Source organism: Pinus tabuliformis, chromosome 2_2, assembly GCF_031772625.1.
Source record: "Pinus tabuliformis cultivar Carrire ecotype Pingquan chromosome 2_2, CPIR1, whole genome shotgun sequence".
Taxonomy (NCBI): domain Eukaryota; kingdom Viridiplantae; phylum Streptophyta; class Pinopsida; order Pinales; family Pinaceae; genus Pinus; species Pinus tabuliformis.
The window spans coordinates 901,764,941-901,780,913 of record NC_142300.1 but is presented as its reverse complement, the minus strand read 5'-3'; the positions used below and the strand labels follow the sequence as shown (position 1 = coordinate 901,780,913).

Here is a 15,973-nt window from a genome sequence, read left to right as displayed (position 1 = left end):
TATTCTGGGGGCAGAGAATCATTGTCAGAAGAACTACTACTACTAGGAGATTCTAATGAACTGCCAGATGACCCAGACTGTGTTGATGAAATAGATGGACTAGATGAATCATCTTTAGAGGAAGGAAAATCAAGTTCATACCAATTTTGTGAATTTGGTTGAATTTGAATGTTTCCTTTCCTTTTATCTCCTTTGGTTTCCAATCTTTGAAGAAGATGCTATATTTCTTCAGCACTCTTACTCTCAATTTCATAAAAAATTACATCTCTGCTGATAATAAATTTCCCATTTGAAAAAAGCATGTACCCTTTCTTCTCATCTAAATATCCAATCATTATGCATTTCAAACTTCGTGAGTCAAGCTTAGTTCATTTTTCTTTTGGAGCTAAGGCATAACACACGGAACCAAAAACCCTAAGGTGTTTAACTTTAGGTTTGAAACCAAACCATGCTTCATAAGGTGTGATTCCATCCAAATAAGCAGTGGGAGACTCATTCCTTAAGTAAACAGTTGTATGGATTTCTTCTACCCAATAAGTAGGACTTAACTTTTTAAAAGTTAACATAGATCTTGCCATTTAACAAAGTGCGATTCATTCTTTCTACTACTCCATTTTGCTATGGAGTGTAGACATTTGTAACATGTCGTTTGATCCCATTGTCTCTGCAATAACTTTGAAATTCATTTGAAGTGAATTCTCCTCCATTGTCAGTGCTAAGAGTGCCAATATTTTCTTTGACTTCATTTTCAACAAGGTCACCAAAATTTTAAAATTTTTCAAATGCCTCTGACTTATGCTTCAAGAAGTAAACCCGTGTCATTTTTCTGAAATCATCAATAAAGAGTAAGAAATATTTGCACCCTCCTAGAGAAGCTTGCAAGGGTCCATAAATGTTTGTGTACTAATTGCAAACGCTTGTTTTCTTGCCATGAACTTGTCGGGAAAGTATCTCAACTTTGTTTTCCATAAATGCAAGCTTCACATCTTGCATTTTCTTTCTCAAAGGTAGGAAGTCCCTTAACCATTCCGTGTTTTTGCAATTGAGAGAGACTGTCAAAGTTTAGATGTCCATATCTCACATGCCATAATCTGATAGGTGAAATGTTTGTGCTTACTGCCCCTGCAAAGTCAAAATTCCTTGGAATAATTTTTCCTTTCATCCTTAATAGTTTTCCATCTTCATATCCTGTCATTACTGTATTCATGTTCTATTTGATTGAATAAATTTTAACTAGGCCATCCTCCATAACCACCTAATGTCCATCTTGTCGGATCGATACTAAAGACAACAATTTCTTTTTAAAGGTGGGTACATACCATACATTTGAAATCAATCTTTCTCTAATGTCAAGAAGATAAACTTTAATGACACCTTTTCCATAAGGAGTATGTTTTGTATCATCAGCAAGAAAGATTGAACTAAGGTGGCATGGTTGGAAGTTCCAAAAGTAGTCTTGTTGAAAAGTCATGTGTTGAGTTGCTCCGGTATCTAAAATTCATGCATCTTCATAATCACTTTGAAAAAAAAAGTGGATGCTAATGTTCTTGATTCTGATCTTTGGCTTGATGTGAAGACATATCCTGAACCATCATTATCTTGATCAGTGGAAAATTGAGTTGTGTTTTGATGTAACTTTGGAATTTTATCAATGGAAGTTCTACAATATTCCGCAAAATGGCCCACTTTGTTACATCTTCTGTAGACAATTTGATTCTAGTCTCTGCCTCTTCCTTGATATTTTCCTATGCCTTTACTTTGACCTCTACTTTGAGTTTGCCCTTTGCCTTGACTTTGACCTCTTCCTTGACTGTTTCCTCTGCCTTGAAAGTTTCCTCTGTTTTGAAAGTTTCCTTTGCCTTGACTGTTTCCTCTTCCTTGAAAGTTTCCTCTATTTTGGCTTCTTCCACAACCTTGTCCACTATGTGCTACTGGATGTTGATTGAAATGTCCTCTTCCTCTAGAATTGTCAGTTGATGATTTACTTGTGCTGGCCTCTGTGAAGAAGACATCTTCCCCTTGTTTCTTCTTCCCAAAAGTTTTGTCGTGTTGAGCCAACATCTCACTTAGCTCATCAAACATTAATTTATCTAACTTTCCGACCACTTGTAGAGTTTCCAAAAAATGTGTGTAAGAATAAGGCAATCCAACAATTAGAATTGTGTTCATGAAATTGTCATCTACTGTTGGAAATTTGGCTTTTTCTATTTCTTGCTTAATATTTTTAATCCTAGAGATGTACTCAAGGACGTCTCCTCCTTCAGTTAGTTTTTGTTGAAGCAACTTAAGTTGTAGATCAACCTTTTTTTATTAAGGTTGTGTATCAAATAGATCTTTGAATGTGCACAAAGCAGTCCATGCATCTGAGGTGTTTTCAATATGAATATACATCTCATCATTAACTGAAGACTTTATAAGAGCTAGTGCCTTGACATTTTTAACTTCCCATTTTGCAAGTGAACTTACATATGTAGGTTTATTAGGCTTAATGTTTCCATCACATATGTCTTGCCACAATTCATTATATATGAGAGCGCTTTCAATGAGACGTTTCCATTTCTTGTATGATTTTACCCCTTCAAGCTTATCAGAATCAAAGAACAGATTAATTAACTTGGACAATGTAGGTTTGAAGCTTTGCGCAAAAAAAATCAAGCACAGGAAAGATAAGCAACACATCACACAAAACACCCCACGCAAAAACAATCTATGAAGGCTTGGCCTTGACCCTCGTATAGTCATTGAAGGAGAAAAATGACTGAGCTTTGCACTTGGCTCTAGTCAATTTCTCTTAAGAATTTTACAATGAAATCTTTCAAAATTTGACTGATTTAAAATCCTTGCAAAGTTTTATGAAAAGTGTACTCTAACCCCCCCTCAAAGTAAAAAATTACTTTGAGTTACAATGTCACACTTATCTCTCCAAATAAAAAATTATAGATAAAATCTCCTTATTACTCCAAAAATTACTGCCCCAAACATTTACAAATAACCCCTCACACCTTATTTCTCCAAAAATATTATTTTACAAATAATAGAAAATTCCTTATCTCTCCAAATTACAAACAATAGAAAAATCCTTATCTCTCCATTAACATTAATCCCTTTTTAATTTATTTTAAACTCATTCATTTAAAAGAACTTCATGAAACGTGAATTAAAAAGTGAATGGAGGTAATTCATCAAGTGAATGGGTATCTCCTTTTTTAAAATTTGAAAGCACACACGTAATTTACAAAACCAATGCTTGTCTCCTTTTTGAAATGTGAAAGCACACAACACCAAAAAACGGTATGTACGCACAACAAAAAAACATTTAACGCATTCATTCACTTATCCTCCAAGGTATTTTTCTGATCGAATTTCAGGTTGGCAAATTCCACCACATAGGTTCTATTATTTTTCCGATCGACTTTCAGGCTGGAAACTTACACGCATTCAGGTTCTGCACGCTATATTCCATGTTGCTTGTTTGTTGGCTCATGCTGGCTTGCTGACTAGCTCACACTATCTCGCTGGCTTCCACACTGCTTGCTAGCTAGCTCACGCTATTTGTTGGATGGCTCACGTTGTGCACTGTTGTACGAGTGTGGTGTTGAGGAGATATGGCAGTGCCAGACTAGGAAATTGCACCCAAGAGGCTTTGCCCACCAAATGGGTAGTTCTCAGGACCACATTCGCCACCTGGAGCTCTATGCAAAGCTGGAAGCACATAATGGTTGTGTAAATACTGTAAAGTTCAATCCCATTGGCAATATACTTGTGTCACGGTCTGATGATAAACAAATCATATTTTGGGATTGGGATGCTAAAACTAAAATATTTAGTTTTCCTTCCGGTTGTGGAAGTAACGTATTTCAGGCCAGGATTATGCCTTTCACAAATGACCACGGTGTTGTTACATGTGCTGCAGATGGACAGGTATGGCATGCCCATATCCTGGAAAATGGTCAGGTTGAGACAAAACGGCTAGCAAAGCATCGTGGGCGTACTCATAAACGTGCAATAGAGCCTGGAAGTCCCCATGTATTTTACAACGGTGGTGAAGATGGAGACTACTGGTGGTGCCACTAAATTCCCTTGCATGCCTTCAACGACCATTCATGTGTTGCAGGCTTTCTAGGCCATTGAGGCTATAGTGAGAAGATTCCTTTTTTTTTTTTTGTATCAGCAAACAACGTGTTGAAGCGGAGCATATAACAGAAATTCAAGACAACAAATTTTGATAATAATAAAAAACAGATTTTTAGATTTAAAAATCTAAAATCAATAAAATAATAAAATTTATTTTCCTTTTGAACAAAAACTGGACAATTTTCATACCAATCATTTGCTAATCAATTCAATGGAGTTTTCCAAAAACTTGTAGAGATGGAATCTCCTCCTCACATCAACTGCATTATTGAAGCTCCGATACCACAATAATGGCAGAAGTGTCCTCAAACACACAATTTTATTAATCAGAAAATAAATTACATAATAATTTTGCAAGAGTTTACACACACACTCCAATACACTTGCAATCAGGAGAATGAACTATATATAAGCTTAATTTCCTAACCTATTCTAGTTATGGACTACTTATTAAATTGACAAGTGTCGATTTACAATAAATGAAATTCTAACCAATCTACTAACTCTACTCCTAAATTGGAGCCTAAGATACGACATTATTCTAGATGTCATATCTTTTACAACAATATTCTATTTCTAAATGTCTCAAATATTTAATTAAATATTCTAAATAAATAAATATTCTATCCTAACTTTGTGAACTACGAATTTTGTATTTTGGATCATCTGACATGTTTACTCACTATTAGTTCCTGAAACTGTTTGGAACTAATTTAACTGGACTTAACTCAATAAACTGAGTTAACTAATTATAACTCATTCATAACTCATCCTTAACTCCTATAAGTTAGTGAGAACATATACATGTCTTCTAAAAGATTTCCAATTCGAATTTCCTAAATTAATTAAGTTAATTAAACTTAATTAATTATTTTCAAATTGTTATGAGAAAAGAATTATATTTTAATTCATAGTTTAATTCAAGGACAAATTAAACTGGAATTTCTTGTTGCCATTTCTCAACACTCCCTTTTAACAAGAAAGGGATTATCCACTACCCCGATCATGTCTCTATGAAACTTGAATTTACATATTGGCAATGCCTTTGTCAAGATGTCAGCATCTTGCTCCTCCATGGGAATGTAATCTAACAACATGATCTGCCTCAATACACAATCTGTGAGATGATGATACAGGATATCTATATTCTTGGACCGATCATGAAAAATTGGATTTTCAAAGAGTTTGATACAACTATAATTATCATAATAAATCATTGTTGGATCCATCTGTTGACCAAACAAACCAACCAGGATCTTCCTCATCCAGATAGTCTCACATTTTGCTTGACTTGCAACCATGTACTCTGCCTCTGCCGAATTGAGTGCACTCGATCTCTGTTTCCTATTGTACCAAGAAACTATTGCTAACCCAATACTAAAGATCCCTCCTGATGTGATCTTCCTGTCGGATGGACTCCTTGCCCAATCTACATCGGTGAAACTTTGAAGCTTCACTCCCTCTGTCCATCTATACCACAACCCAAACTGAGTAGTGCCTCTAAGGTATCTCATTCAATTCTTTTTGGCCTTCCAATACATCTTGGTAGGCCTAACCATCGCTTGAATAAGCCGGTTAACTGCATAACAAATATATGGTCATGTGTTCACCAAATAGATGAGTGGACCCAAAAGCTGCCCGTAAACAGTAGCTTCCACTAATTCTCATGAAGTATCATCCTCCTTCCTCTGGTTACTAGCTAGAGGAGTCTCCATGGGTTTATTGCTCTCCATGCGAAATCTCTTGAGTATCTCATTGGCATACTTGCCCTTAGATACAAACAACTCCCCATCTCCTTGCCATATGTCCATGCCAAGAAATTAATGCATGAGCCCTATGTCCTTCATCTCAAACTCTCTTGCAAGGTCCTCCTTGCAAGATTTGATGAGCTTCTCATCACCTGTCAGTATGAGATCACCTACATAAAGTACAATGATAAAAAACTTACCTTCCACCACTATGTGATACAAGTTTGCATCCGCTTCACTCTTCGTGAAGCCCATCCCAGTGAAGTAGCTATCTATCTTGGTGTACGAAGCGCGGGGTTCTTGCTTCAGCCCATACAACGCTCTCTTGAGTTAGCACACTTGCGACTCATGGTCTAAGGTTTCAAAACCTCTGGGCTACTCTATGTACACCTGTTCCTCAATCATGCCATTGAGGAAGGCAGTCTTCACATCCATCTGATGGATACTCCAACCCATCTGTGTAGATAGTGCCAAAATAGATCTGATACATGAGTACCTTGCAACAGGAGAAAAGGTCTCATCATAGTCAATCCCCTCTACCTGTGGAAAGCCATGGGCCACAAATATGGCCTTATGCTTCTCAACACTACCCTCTATAGCTTGCTTTACCTTGTAAAGCCAACGAGAGCTCACAACTGACTTGTCTTCCAATCTTGGGACCACATCCCAAACACTATTTCGAACTATGGATTCATACTCCTCCACCATCACATCAACCCAAATTGGTTGCTACACTGCTTCCTGAAAGGAAGATGGCTCTGTCACAACACACACACACATAATTTCCATGTATCCAGTGTACCTCTCTGGTGACCTCCTATGTCTGTGTTGAGAAGAGGGTGCTCCCACATTCTCCCGTGCATCATCCAACAATCTATCAACCTCTCTAGTGCGCTTTCTTCCCTTTCTGGAAGACTTTGCCTGAGTGGATGTCTCCACTCTTTGAACCTATGAATTTCGCTACTCCACATCAATCTGAGGCCCCTCAACCTTAGGAGCTAAAAGCTCCTCATCTGCATGTAGCTCAAGCTCCCTCTCAAGGGATACTCGCATGACCTTCTCCTCATCAACCCTGATATCCATGTGAACCAGTGTCATCCGACTAGTTTGCATGTACACTCAATAGTTGTGGTGAGTATCAATGTACCCCACAAAGATCCCCAAATCTACTCTTGGCTCAAGTTTCTCCCATGCATCTTTGGTCACATGGCAATAAACCAATGACCCAAAAATCCTGAAGTGCCCAACATCTGGCCTCTTACCGGAATAAGCTTCCTCTAGTACTTTACTCTCAAGTATCCAATGTGGACTACGGTTTTGAACATAAACCATTGTGTTGCATGCCTCAGCCCACAAGTGTAGTGGTAGGCCCTGATCATGCAAAATCGCCCTTGATTCCCCTACTATGCTCTTGTTCTTCCTCTCAGCAACCCCATTATGTTGAGGGTTATGAGGTGCCATCAACTCTTGTTTAATCCCTTCCATTGCATAGAAGTTCTTAAACTCATTGGAGACATCTTCTCCACTGTTATCACTTTGTAGAGCTTTAACCTTCTTGCTTGACTCTTTCTCGACCAATGCTTTGAATTCACAAAACTTTGTGAATGTATGATCCTTTCTTTGCATGAAAAATATCCAGCATTTACGAGAATAGTCATCTACAAATATAACATAATACATGTGTTTTGCAGTGGATACTGTTGAGAATGGTCCACGCACATTTGAATGGACTCTCTCCATAATAGACTCTGCTCGACTATCTCTATCTCCAAAGAAAGACTTGGTGTATTTTCCCAAAGTACAACCCTTGCATGTATCAACATGCTCAAGCGTACCTTTGGGAAGACCGGTAGAGATTTTCTGTAGTATCTTCAAAGCTCCATGATGCAAGTGGCCCAATCTCCTGTGCCACAACTCACCAACATCTCTACTCAACTTCTTTTCCTCTTTTGAACTAAAAGCAACACAATCATCTACCTCTATCTTATAGATATTCTGAACTCGAATCCCTATCTTCTTTACTTGACCAGTGGCTATGTGTCGAAGGAACGCCTTTCCTTTTGAAAAGATCACATCATAGCCTCTATCCTCAAGCATGGCAACCGATACCAAGTTCTTTGTTAGTCCAAGTACATGCATAACATTCTTCAAGGTGAGTGGAGCCGCATGCTCCCTCTAAAAAATAATAGTGCCCACACCAGTAACACTATACTTACCGTCATCACCCATCTTGATATGAATCTTGAGATCTTTTTCCTCCAGTTCACTTAATAACTCTTTGTCATTGGTCATGTGGAAAGAAGGTCCACTGTCAAAGTACCAGACACTTCCAATCATTGAAGACACCATGCATGCAATGAGGGAAAATTCCAATGTGAATTGGGAGGATAAAGCCTCACCCGTCGCTCCTCTTGAGGACTTCTCCTTGGACTTCTTCAATGGACAATTTGTAGCAAAGTGACCCATCTTGTGACAATGAAAGAATTTAACTTCCGTCATATCTTTTTTCTTACCTCCATGATAATAATCTGATTTGGAACGAGAAATTTTACCTTTCCCCTTCCTTGCCTTATTCGCAAAGGCATAGTTCTCTTCATCATCAGTCTTTGATGAAGAGCCATCCGTATTGTTCCTCCTAATCTCATCCTGCATCAAATCCGACCATAGTCGTTCCCAATCTGGCAGCTTCTCCCGACCATCGACAAAGTCCTGATAACTATGCCATCTCTTTGGGAGTCCAAGAAGAGAAAGGCTCACCATATCCTCCTCGGCAAATATGATTCCAACACTTTCAAGTTCATCCCAACATTTAGTGAACTTGGTCAAGTACTTTGGAATCATCTCACCTTTCTCCATCTTGATTTTACGAATTTTATCCTTAAATGCCAACTTCCTTTGATCGCTGCTATTTTGATACAAGTCCATCAATGTTTTCCACATAGCATGTTGAGTTTCCTTGCCATGGAAACTTGAGACAATGTGATCTCGAACTCCCTCAAGGATTATCTACCTTGCCTTCACCACACACTTCTTCCATTCGACCAAGTTCTATGCATCCATAGCTATTGGCCTGGGGACTTCTTGATTAATGATTTCCTTCAAGCCATTATCTTCTAGCACAACTTCCATCATGTCCCTCCATGCTATAACATTTGAGTTACCTTCCAAGGCATACTCAAGCCTCAACCCATGGAACGTCATCTATCGATCTTGAAGTATGTATTGCAAATTCGACTTTCACCTGTAACCCAGAAACTCAAAACATTAAAATATCCTCTAGAGAGGTGATTGTAAATAAATGATATCTCCCTCTTCTGAACTCCAATTTGGCCGATTTTTTTTTTGAATTCGGGTATCCTTTCCCAAGGAATCCAAATCTGCATTTTGTTTCAAATTTTTTTTAACAAAAATTCTCAGATATTCTCTACAAACTCTCTGCCCAAAAAACGATCTTGCTCTGATAACATGTAAAAAAACATGTAGATTCACAAACTCATGTAATCTACTAAAACAAGAGACAAGAATATACTTCTACTCTTTACAATAGAAGCCCATAAACATCAAGCAAACAATAATCAATAGAGGAAGAGAATCAAAGGCACATAACACAATGAATATCTGGGAAAAGCCACAACTCAAAACCACACTATCTATTTTGTATTAATCTGGAAAATCAAGATGAAATTACAATGCTTGTTCTCTCTAGAACAATCCTAGCACCCAGAAAATTCAATCTCCAAATCATAAGCAATCTCAATGCCAAAGCTTATCCAATTCACAAGCTCTCTAAGTTTGTAGGTTTTAACCCCGTACAGAAATTACCTGCATACGAATTCTAAAATACAGAAAATAAACAATGCGAGAGCATAAAACATAAAACACATATGCACAGAGATTTTCCCCTGGATCCCAAAACCGGGACTACCATCTTGATTTTTCATTATGTTCCTTTCAATGTTATAATACATATTTATACATGCTGAAACATCCAATACCATGGACCGAAAACCATCGCATCCAAAAACATGTGTGAAAATCATGCACAAAACCATAGGTGGGTCCACCCAACCTAACATAGGGTCCAAAACCAAAATTTTCCAGGGCGCTACCTCGGACCCCATAAAGTGGGGTTACGGGTACCCCTTAAACCCCTTATGACCCCCCTCTCCCCCCCCCCACAATCGACACAACGAAGGGGGGCTTCGCCGCCCCTCTAACCCCCCAGTTAACTATGTGGGCTAGTCGTGGAAAGAATATAACACAACCCAAAATTCTCCCACTTGTTGTTTTCTTTCCACAGGGGGCCACAAGAGAGCTTAGTCATTTTTCCAGCCTTGAAGCGCCCATTGTCTCTCTACACCAAGAGAACTTCTCAGAGATCACAGATTTTGTCAATGCATCTGCAGTATTCTTCAAAGTGTCCACCTTTACCAGCAACACCTTTTTGTCTTCTATCATATCCCTCACAAAGTGATACTGAACATCAATGTGCTTTGTCTTTGAATAGGTAAGCAGGGTTCTTTGCCAAGAAAATTGCACTTTGGTTGTCATATTCTATCATGATAGCTCCCTGTACTAACGTCATACTTGAACACAATCTCTGCAACCAAACTGCTTCCTTGCTTGCATGAGTGGCTGCCATGTATTTTGCCTTTGTAGTTGATAGTGCCACTACAGATTGTTTCTTACTCATCCAACTAACTGCACCTCCAAATAGGTTAAACACATACCCACTTGTAGATCTTCTCTGATCCAGATCTCCAGCCCAGTCTACATCAACAAAGCCACGAATATACAACATTCTATCCAATCCGGGTCTTCCTTGGTAGCACAAACCATAATCACTAGTGCCATGCAAATACCTGAAAACCCGCTTCACTGTTGTCTAGTGCTCCTTACCTGGTTTTGACATAAACCTGCTCAATACTCCCACTGCATGTGCAATGTCTGGTTTAGTACAGATCATTGCATAAATTAGGCTACTGACTGCACTTGCATATGGAACACAAGACATGTCCTCCTCCTCTTCTTGTGTCTTGGGACACTGTTCAACAGATAACCTCACACCTACAGGAATAGGAACCTTCACCGGTTTACTATCCTGCATATTAAACCTCTGCAGTATTGTCTCAACATACTTCCTCTAGTTTAACCAGAGCTTCCTCTTTGCCCGATCTCTTTTAATTTCCATGCCCAAAATATAGTTTGCAGCACAAAGATCTTTCATGTCAAATTTGGAGGACAATTGGGTCTTCAAATGCTGGATAATTTCTTTGTCATTTCCAACCAGCAACATATCATCCACATACAAGACCAGATAAATAACACGGTCACCAATTAATTTAAAATAGACACAGTGATCTGCTTTGCTTCTAGTGAAGCCAAGTCCCCCTATAAATGTATCAAATTTCTAATACCACATCCTTGGTGACTGTTTTAACCCATACAGAGACTTCTTTAACTTGCATACCAGTTCTTTCTTACCCTTCACCGCAAAGCCTTCAGGTTGCTTCATGTATATTTCCTCTTCCAGATCCCTGTGAAGAAATGTTGTCTTCACATCCATCTGTTCTATCTCAAAATCAAAAGCAACAACAACATATAAAAGTAATCTAATAGAACTTACCTTGGAAATAGGAGAAAAAATATCACCAAAATCAATTCCCGACACCTGGGAATAACCTTTTGCTACCAACCAAGCTTTGTATTTCTCCACCTTTCCTTCTACATTTGTCTTCTTCTTGAACACCCATTTGCTGCCAATTGGTTTCCTTCTAGCTGGCAACTCCACCAAATCCCAAGCCTCATTTTTGTGCAAAGATGCCATTTCATCAACCATGGCCTCTCTAGAGTCTTCCATCCTCTGAAGCTATTGCTTCCTTCACAGTTCTGGGATCATCGTCAATAATAGATAAAGCAAAATTTGAACAGAAAGCAGATGGACTATAACTTTCTAGTTGTCTTCTTTCTCGAACTGATCTTCTTACACCCGGAGTTTTTGGCTCTTCATCTTCTGATTCCTCCTCTACTGTAGAGTCTGATTCTTCCTCCTTTAGCTCAAACTCTATCTTCTCAGGTTCCTTTGGTTGGACTTCATGTTTAATAACATATTTCACCTCTCTGAACACCACATCTCGGTTGTACACAACCTTCCGTGTGACTAGGTTCCAAAGTTTATACCCCTTTAAACCATCCTTATACCCAATAAAGATGCACTTTTCATATTTACTATCCAACTTGGTTCATTTCTCCTTTGGAACATGTACATATGCATCACATCCAAATACCCTCAGATGTGAAAGAGAGGGTTTCTTACCAGTCCATACCTCTTATGGAGTCTTATCCTCCAACACTGATGAAGGTGTCCTGTTGACCAGGTAACATGTAGTATCCACCACCTCTACCCAGAATTCTTGTCCTAACCCGGCACCACTGAGCATGCTTCTTGCCCTTTCGATCAACGTCTTATTCATTCTTTCTACAACTCCATTTTGCTGAGGTGTATATGGAGTAGTCTTCTGGTGTGCTATACTACACTTCTTACAGAATTCTTCAAATTCCTTGCTGCAAAACTCTCCACCATTATCTGTCCTCAGCACCTTTATCTTCTTCTCTATCTAATTTTCCACGAGAGCCTTAAATCCTTTAAACCTGTCAAAGGCTTTAGATTTCTTCTTAAGGAAATATATCCATGTATTCCTTGACAAGTCATCTATAAATGATACATAGTACACATACTTACCCAGTGATGGAACCTTCACAGGTACAAACACATCACTGTGCACAAGTTCTAATATCTGTTTCGCCCTCTTACTACCAGAGAGAATTCTTCAAATTCCTTGCTGCAAAACTCTCCACCATTATCTGTCCTAGCACCTTTATCTTCTTCTCTATCTGATTTTCCACGAGAGCCTTAAATCCTTTAAACCTGTCAAAGGCTTTAGATTTCTTCTTAAGGAAATATATCCATGTATTCCTTGACAAGTCATCTATAAATGATACATAGTACACATACTTACCCAGTGATGGAACCTTCACAGGTCCAAACACATCAGTGTGCACAAGTTCTAATATATGTTTCGCCCTCTTACTACCAGAGGGGAAACTCACCCGATTCTGCTTCCCATATACACAATTTTCACATAAGTCAAAATCCAGAGAGCTATTACTCATACCTTCTACCATACCTTTACCATGAAGTATTCAAAGGCCCTTCTCTCCAATATGTCCAAGCCTTTGATGCCACAACATGGTCTTCTTCCAGAGACCACTATATTTTCTGCTCCACTTTCAGGAACCATAGAACTATTGCACCCATCAATAACAGTGCTACCTTGCAACTTGTATAGAGTTCCAATTCTAACTCCCCGCATCAATACCAGTGCTCCCCAAACCATTTTACAGGTATCCTCCTCAAACACTATTTTTACACCTGCATCATCCAGCTTGCTTATAGAAATCAGATTTCTGGCTAATGCAGGAATATGCAGAACACCCGAAAGTGTTCTAACCCTTCCACCTTGCAACTTCAACTTTAATTTTCCATGACCAATGATTCTAGCCTTCCTATCATCCCCTAAGAATACATCACCACCATCATATTTCTCATACTCGCAGAACCACTCTCTATGGGGAGTGAAGTGAAAGGATGCACTTGAGTCAATCAAGCATGCCTCATGATCTACATGTGTACTTGAAGAAGCCAAGTACACATCCCCACCTTTATCTGAGGTGGTTTTTGCCTCTGTAGAAGGAGCATCATCAGATCCCTTTCCTTTATCAGGATTTTTAGGTTTACAGTCCCTTTTGTAGTGCCCGTCCTTTCCGCATTTCCAGCACACCACCTTTACAGGTTTTCCTGGAGATTTAGATCTCCCTCTAGATTTAGATCTCCCACTCGGTGACTTATTTTGTTTTTGTTTTGGGGCCGTCCTTGTACAGACAAGGCATCACCATTCTGGCTCTCCATATTTTTCGGTCGCATATCCTCCGTCAGCAAGGATGAGACTATTTCATCAAACTGCAAGGCAGTTGCATTGCTACCTATTACAATAACCAGACTATCCAACGAATTTGGTAGAGAACACAATAAACTGATGCACTTATCTTCATCTAAAATTTTAATATCAAAAAATTATAACTGACTTACCACAGTATTAAATGCGTTCAGATTCTCTGTCACCAAGTCTCCATCTTTCATCCTCAGGTTATACATCTTTTTCCGCAGGAACAATTTATTCACCAGAGACTTAGACTGATACAAAGTCCCTAACTTGTCCCACAAAACCTTTGTTGTAACTTCCCCTGATACATTCAACAATACTGACTCTGAGACACACAATCGTATTGTGCTCTTTGCCTTCTGATCCAACTTCTTCCATTCTTCATCAGACACTCCCGTTGGTTTAGTACCCAGATCTAAAGCGATCCACTAATATTTATCTAGTAAAAGATCCTCCATCTTGAGTTTCCACAACTCAAAACGCTGACCATTAAATTTCTCGATCTCTATCTTTCCACTGCTTGCCATCTTCTTTCACCACCAGAATTGATCTTGCAGATCTCCCACTGAACAGGGTGTACCACAGGCCCGAGTGAAACCCCTCAGCAACAAAGGCGTCCCCTTGAAGCCAAAACAGCTCTGATACCAAATGTAGGTTTTAACCCCGTACATAAATTACCTGCATATGAATTCTAAAACACAGAAAATAAACAATGCGAGAGCATAAAACATAAAACACATATACACAGAGATTTTCCCCTGGATCCCAAAACTGGGACTACCAGCTTGATTTTTCATTATGTTCCTTTCAATGTTATAATACATATTTATACATGCTGAAGCATACAATACCATGGACCGAAAACCATCACGTCCAATACCATGGACCAAAAACCATTGCTTCCAAAAACATGTGCGAAAATCATGCACAAAACCATAGGTGGGTCCGCCCAACCTAACATAGGGTCCAAAACCAAAATTTTTTGGGGCGCTGCCCCGGACCCCATAAAGTGGGGTTACAAGTATGCCTCAAACCACCTGTGACCAACTCCCCCGCTACACAATCAGTGCAATGAAGGAGGGCTCTGCCACCCCTCTAACCGCCCAGTTAACTACGTGGTCTAGTCGTGGAAAGAATATAACACAACCCAAAAAGTCTCTATTCCAAAGTGTAATTCCTATGAAGAATAGCTTATATTTAAAGGGAAATAAAACCTCTAAAAATTGCGCAATCCCTCAAGGATCAATTCCTGAACGCATGCACTATCAGTGCAACTCAGAAAAATCTAAAATAAATAGTACACTGTCCCTGCACTCTAGTCTCAACTAGGTCTTTCTCAGAATCAACATGCATGTGTTTCTGATGGCGGAATCTTCAATTAACTAGAGTAGCACTAATTAGGTCACTAGTGTCCCAACTCACTGTTTACTCACTATTAGTTCCTAAAACTGATTGAAACTAATTTAACTGGACTTAACTCAATAAACTGAGTTAACTAATTACAAATCATTCATAACTCATCCTTAACTCCTATAATTTAGGGAGAACATATACATGTCTTCTAAAAGACTTCCAATTCAAATTTCCTAAATTAATTAAGTTAATTAAACTTAATTAATTATTTTCAAATTGTTATGAGAAAAGAATTCTATTTTAATTCACAGTTTAAATTCAAGGAAAAATTAAGGTCGTGGAGGCGACGTAGTGGTAAAGTCGGCCTCGTCATGACGGACCGATCTTGTGTTCGATCCCGAGCAAAGTAGTAGCTCGTCGTGCGAGTATTTAGTCTAAACCGGGCCAAGCCCACTACCTTTTACCCCGGATGTGGGTGCATAACTATGAGATCAGTACGTTGGCGGCAAGGAGGAAGGGCGCGTGGCTCATCACAAGCGCGAGCCGGCATCGCATGTGAATTGTTTTAATGTCTCAGTCCTTCAACTTAAATGCTGCAATAATGCAGCTCATTCCCTCTCGCAAGTGTGACAGTATATTGGTAATGATGCTCTGTTCGTTATTCCTTCCTGCTCCTCCCTTCCGCACTTGTTGGTTCAGCAAGGTTGAAGACAGTCCAAGGTACTGTCTGTCTTA

At 39.0% G+C, this 15,973-nt stretch overlaps 1 protein-coding gene across 1 annotated transcript; it reads left to right on the top strand.

The window, feature by feature from the left end:
- The first annotated feature begins 3,654 nt into the window (after positions 1–3,654).
- On the top strand, positions 3,655–4,074 carry LOC149195924 (uncharacterized). The gene has a single exon (XM_089408064.1). It carries the CDS (start codon positions 3,655–3,657, stop codon positions 4,072–4,074), a length of 420 nt encoding a protein of 139 aa, XP_089264190.1.
- Positions 4,075–15,973: the final 11,899 nt, after the last annotated feature.

Excerpts from the sequence above, each read along its gene's own strand:
- LOC149195924 (XM_089408064.1), top strand. The coding sequence starts at position 3,655 with ATGGGTAGTTCTCAGGACCACATTCGCCACCTGGAGCTCTATGCAAAG.